At 46.2% G+C, this 5,885-nt stretch overlaps 1 protein-coding gene across 1 annotated transcript in view; it reads left to right on the forward strand.

The window, feature by feature from the left end:
- Window positions 1–2,524: 2,524 nt before the first annotated feature.
- Window positions 2,525–5,885, forward strand: part of TTLL12 (tubulin tyrosine ligase-like family, member 12) — a 27,299-nt gene continuing 23,938 nt past the window's right edge. Inside the window, exon 1 of the mRNA XM_010017505.1 lies at window positions 2,525–2,690. Within this exon, the coding sequence (XP_010015807.1) occupies window positions 2,571–2,690 (120 nt within the window). The 5' untranslated portion in view covers window positions 2,525–2,570. The remainder of the gene's footprint in view (window positions 2,691–5,885) is intronic.

Raw genomic sequence — 5,885 nt, forward strand, 5'->3', positions numbered from 1 at the left:
GGTAGATAAGTCATTGGGACTGCTGTGACAGAGAGGCGCAACGACTGCATGGGTTGGCCCCCTACAGATAGTGCCAGATGGGTAAATCCTCTTATTATAGCCCAAGGTAGCATTAAGTAAGCTCAGCCTTGTGAGAATCTTCTGCGTTCTCCACAAATACCTATGTAAAGTAACCCATTAAATTTAACAAGCACTTTGCCTGAGTAAGGACTGCATTGTTTAGGCACTAGTAAATTAGTCACTCTTCCTCAGAAAACAATCAAAATAATATACTATGGTAGCTTTTTCTTTACAAAGATTATCCACAAATACCTGCTTTCATAATGAGAGGTTGGCAGAGGTATCTCTGGGCTATGGCATCACAGGTCATTTACACCACAGAGTAGGAATGACTGTTCCTGAAAGCCTCACTGGTGGCTGAAGCTGTGACAGGAGTGGTGAGTGCTGAGCTCTGCTCCCTGCTCCAGGAATTACTCGTGTTGTGGAAAACCAGCAAAAAAGTGGGGTAAGCTGCCAAGGACACAGCTGAGTAAGAACGCATTAGTTAACTGTTGGACAAAGTCAGGGAATAGCCTGCTTACAGTTGCTTCTGAGTCTTGGGGTCTTGCCTACTTTTAACCCAAATGATTCTGACTGTTTTATTACTGCTTGGAGTTTAGCAGCAGCAGTGCAGCCTGCCCCCAGTCCTGCAAGCTCACCCAAACAGCCTGGAACCACAGACAGCTGGCCAGTGGCCAGAACTCCTACCAAGGCGAGGTGGAAGTGCAAACAAGCAGTGGGAAAGCACCTGCCTGCGCTTAGTGAGAACAAGAATTATGTAAATCTCATGTTGGAGCAGGATCACATTCCCCTTGCCTCTGGACAGGGCATGATCATCATGGCTCTGCAGAACAAAGACATGAAAATACATCCCACTTCTCTTACTTGGTCTCTTGAGGAAAAAATGATTGACTTCTTTAGGTAATTAACAAGGTTGACTTAACAACAGAATCACTATTATATATTTTCTGGGAACTTTCTCATTTTTATAAAGTCACCTGGTAAAAAAAGAAGTAAACAACCAGCCAGTTCAAATTAGCAGTATTCAACAATCTCACCTTGAGACAACATTTTGCGTGGTGAACAAAATCTATGCAAAAGAAGCAAGTCGTGTAACTTGCTATGCTTGATACAGGCTATGTAGAACCATATCATGTTGTGTGCATACATAACATGCTGTCATGTACCAAGTCTATGGCAAAGACAGAAATGAGGGAAGGGTGTCTCTGGGAATCTTTTCAGTAAGTAATGTCTCCATGAGGACTTGTAAGTGATCTAGTCTCCGCATTTTGTAATACCTGTGCAAGATCCTCTTCTTGCACAGCCATCCTCTTCTTCCAAACTACAATATTAGCAAAACCACCCTCAAGCTCAGAGCAGGGAGCCCAATCAACGAACACTGAAAATACACCTGTTTTTTGATCTGCTGCTGTTTAATCACGGAGGAGGACTCGGCAACCACCCAGTAAAGCCTTTATGCTGGGTAAGTGCGGGAACACAACACATGGTGAGGCAGATGCAGTTTCAGGCAAAGAGGAAGATTTGCCTGCATTTACCATTCAGATCCCCAGCCTGAGGATCATGCTAGATCCTCAGCTGCAGAACGCTGATGTGTAGTTACAGCACATAGGCATTGTTTTTAATCTCTAATTTCTCTGTGCCTGGCCAAGCTCTTGCAGCTTTTGACCCTCCTCTTGGTAACTGTGACTTTGTGGAGAAAGGGATTGCTGCTCTGGGTAGTTACTTGGACACCAGTTCAGCAACACAAGACAGGGCAGTGAGCAAAGAGGTATTTCTTCAACATTGTATTCATGTGTGTCCTCCACTGACTGCACTCCATGAATTTGAGGCTTTCTGACCAGTTACTGACCCAAAATTCCTATTTCTAGAACCTGCCTGTAGTACACCCCTCCTAGTACAATGCCATGCTGCCATCAGGAGCAGCATTTAAGTCGGATCCTGCCCTATTTTGAGGATAGGCTGGTAGGAAAAGCAGCTTCGACAGTCCCTGGAGCAGAAAATCCACAGAGGAAGCAATGCAGGCGCTGCCAGCAGCAGCTCTTGGCAAAAAGCCACAACAGCAGAGCCGTGAGCTCCAAGCAGCTGCCAGATGCCTGGCTTTGCTCTTGTCTTACAGCCATACCTGAGTTGAGACCAAATTACCAATAATGTTTAGGGAGCCTCAGGTTAAACTGGTTTGTAGGCTACTCCCTACAAAATCCGAGAAGGAATGGATTTTCTTAGAAATTTAGAATGTTTCTTCTAAACAACCCAAGAAAAACGCTGGGAAGCTGCTACATGTGCTTCTGAAGAACACACCTCCCTCTTAACACTGACAGACACTTAACATCGCAGCCTCCCTAAAGCGAGCAGGCACCGACCAGCGTTTCTCCTCCCTCTTCTCAGCGCGGCGGGGCTCCGCACCACCTCTCCCCTCCCTCTGAGGGGCGGCTCTTGCTCGGCATGTTCCGGTCTGCGCCGGGGCGGGCGGGCGGACGGACAGCGGGAGTGGGTAGCGGCGGTGTTTGGCCATGTCGGGAGAGGGCGAGGGGGAGCTGTCGGCCTTTGTGGCCCTGCATGGGGCCGCGCTTCGCGCCTCGGGGGTCCCGGCGCTCTACTGGGAGAGCCTGTGCCGCAAGCTGCGGGGCGAGGTGGGTGACCGTGAGTCCTTGTGGTGGGAATGGCGTTGAGGAAAGAAGCCCCTTCGGTGGGAAAGACCGCGCGGGGCCGGGGGTCTTCCCTGCCGATGGGGCTTCCTCAGTGAGGAGGTGATGGCGGAGCCCTCTCTCGGCCGGGTGAGGAAGAGAGCCGAAAGGTTGTTGCTCAGCAGCGGAGGGTGGGAAAAGCTTCGTGAGGGCTGTGTTACCGAAGGTGCAGCTTGGGAGGGTAAAAGAGATGGGCGAGTATTCGGTTTCGTCTTACCGTTGTCAGCGTAACGCTTGAAAGCGTTTGGGGATGCAGGGAAGTTGAGATCTGATATTGGAGAGAGGTGATGACTGTGTCTTACAGCCTTCAGCCCTTTTTTGCCAAAGAGGAGTTTGGGAAAGCAACCGTAGTAGTATGAAAGTCAGGACATTGTCATGTGTTAATGCATTGTGGTTTGGGTTGGCTTTTACCTGATCTTGTTTTTTACTTCTTCTCAGTTCCTTTCCACACTGGTGTACCCTGTTCTCGGTCATGTATAACTGTGCAGAGCCAGCTCAGTCAGCTCGTGTTGCGTATGCACGAGTTACATGTCTCAGGATTGTTTTCTGGGAGCATTTTCAGCCAGTTGGTTTGTTCATTTATTCCTGAGCCAAGTAAAAGCTGTTCAGCTCTATCAGAGAATGGGAGCAGTAGTAGAAGGTTGTTCTGGTAATGCTTAAAACAATCGCAACTTGAGGACGGCTTCGGAGAGCATCTCAGAGTGGTGGTATTTTTATTTATTTTGACTTTTTATTTTAATTTTCTTTTGACTCTTTATTGGGATGGATTTTGGTCAGTTTCTAAGCAGTTGTAAAATCTCCACTCACAGATGGAGTGACATAATTTGGGGGCATTGCCCTTGGTGAGCCTTCTTGAGTTCCTGTGTTGTAGCCCTGCGCAGGCAGCACACAGACCAGCCCTTTGCAGGGGCTGGGCACATTTCAGGTGAAGCTTGCACCAAGGGTCTCTGGATCTGGCCCTGAACTAAAGAGGTGTGGGGTGGGGTGGGCACAGGCCCAGGAGGGGGAATCCCTTTTTGCCCACGTTCTTAGCAACCATCCACTTGCTCCCTGAGGCTTTGTGATGAGAAAGGGAAAAGAAAAATAAGTTGAGGAAAAAGAGTCATTTTGGCCAAAGAGCTTGAAAAGACAGAAGTTGAATTTGGAAGTTTTTTCCATTTTGCACAATGACAGCTGACTTTAGTGGTGAGGAAAGCTGTCTTGGAGTAAAGGAACAAGGAACCATGGCAGGAAAGAGACAGGACCTGAAACTAGTCTGGAGACGTGAGAGTGCTCCAGGGAGTCTGGAGGAGTTGACCTGGAGAAGGAAAAAGAATGAGGTGAACTTTCAGCCCTGATGAGAGGAAGATCTGATGGAACCTCAAGATGTGGGGAGAGAAAGGAGCTAGTGGTGGGATGCCAGAGGGCATTATGAGCAGTGGAGAAACAAGAGAGATGGGTGAGAAGTTTGAACAGGAAGTACAAGACAGTGGGGAAGGAGAGGAGACTATAATGTAACACCCATGTACAAGTAAACTAATTTGTAATAACTTGAACACTTCTTTTACCCATCTGAACTTTAAAGTTGAGACAGGAGGGAAGCATAGCAAGTCATGAGATAACCTGAGTGCTTATAGTCAGGAAGGGTCTGAATATGTTCCTGCTGCTTTCTAAGTGTTATGTGTCTGGTACTGCTAATAACAGGAATCCATGTGTATTACAGAGAAAATAAATCTACATTAACTCAAACATGCCCGGTCATAAACTTCCTGTTGCATTATGCCTTCCAACAAGCATACATGTAAGTGACTTGGAGCAGGGAGTATCTTACAGTCTGCTTAAACAAGGAGGGATGTACTGGAACAGGATGAAGTGGAAGGCATATAAAGCTTGTAATGAAACACAAAGTTGCAAGCTGTTGCATTGCCATATGCCAGTAATATGAAGTTGAAGGCAGCTAGCAACTTCAGGGGTATGTGAAATTTAGAAGGTAAGACAATAGAGTGAGAGGAGGTCAATGGTCCCAGTCTTTCTAGAGAGGCTAGGATGGCAAAAGGCTGGATCTAGAAAGCGTGTGCCCTAAGGGGGCAGGCTACTTCTTCTGTTTCATTTTGCTTGCAGTAGTGGCTTCTTCTGTACTAAGTGTTCCAGTGTGTGTGGAGAGAAAGATTTAATGACTTCAGTGTGCTTAGGAAGATAAATTAGGCTGCTGATGGTGGTTGTCTCTACTGTTGCAACTTCTCGGGTTTTATCCAGAAGAAGGGTAAAAGGATATGGAGAAGACTGGGGTGTCCAGGGAGAATTACTATGAGGAATGCTGTGGACTGAGATGAGCCTTTTGGGGAGGTAGAGACTGAACTGCAGTACCTTAGAACAGAGATATGTGGAGTGGCTGGAGGAGCAGTAGTTAAGAAAACACAGGAGGTGAGGGGAAAGGATGAAAATGTTTTGGGGAGTCTAGGTAACAAAAATAACTGGGGGGTTGGAACTCAGTGCAACATGGAGCATTGGATGAGTTTCCTTCTTTCATGTGTGAAGGTGGGAGGGATTTTTCATTTGTCCTAACCTGCCGCAAAGATTAAAACTTTCTAGCATAGAACTTGGAAAATTTGCATCAGATAAAAATCACTCTTACATCAGTGCCTCTAGAACCCAGCCCAGGCCGCTGTTTTCCCACATACACACGTGCTTCAGCATACAGAGTGGGTGCATTATGTAACCATGAGTTAAATTGGATTGCTTGTTCAAAACACAGTATATCTGCTAGATCAATAAACCTGCTTTTATTTACTGATCTTGCATTTAGCATTGGGTGTTTGTTGGGAGACAAACTTTATTGTGTTCCTGGCAGGAACTTGAAAAACAAAACATATGCATGTGTAATATTTACTATAAGCCCTAGAATTCTATTTCCAATGTAGTGGTGGTTTTTTTATGTTACTGGAGAAACCATGTATAGTCTGGGTATAAGTCTAGGAAATACAGTGCCTGCATCTAATTTCATTCATAATCTTTTTTTTACTGTTCAGCCATATGCTGAGTTATGTGGCAGGCTTCTCTGTATTGCAGCAAGATTTTTGTGCCCCTGGGATGTTGCTCTCAAAGGACTGCTTAGAGTTTCATCCAGTTAGAAATGGAGGCTTTTAATTAATTACTAGAAGG

This window comes from Nestor notabilis, unplaced genomic scaffold (genome assembly GCF_000696875.1).
Source record: "Nestor notabilis isolate BGI_N333 unplaced genomic scaffold, ASM69687v1 scaffold32676, whole genome shotgun sequence".
NCBI lineage: Eukaryota > Metazoa > Chordata > Aves > Psittaciformes > Psittacidae > Nestor > Nestor notabilis.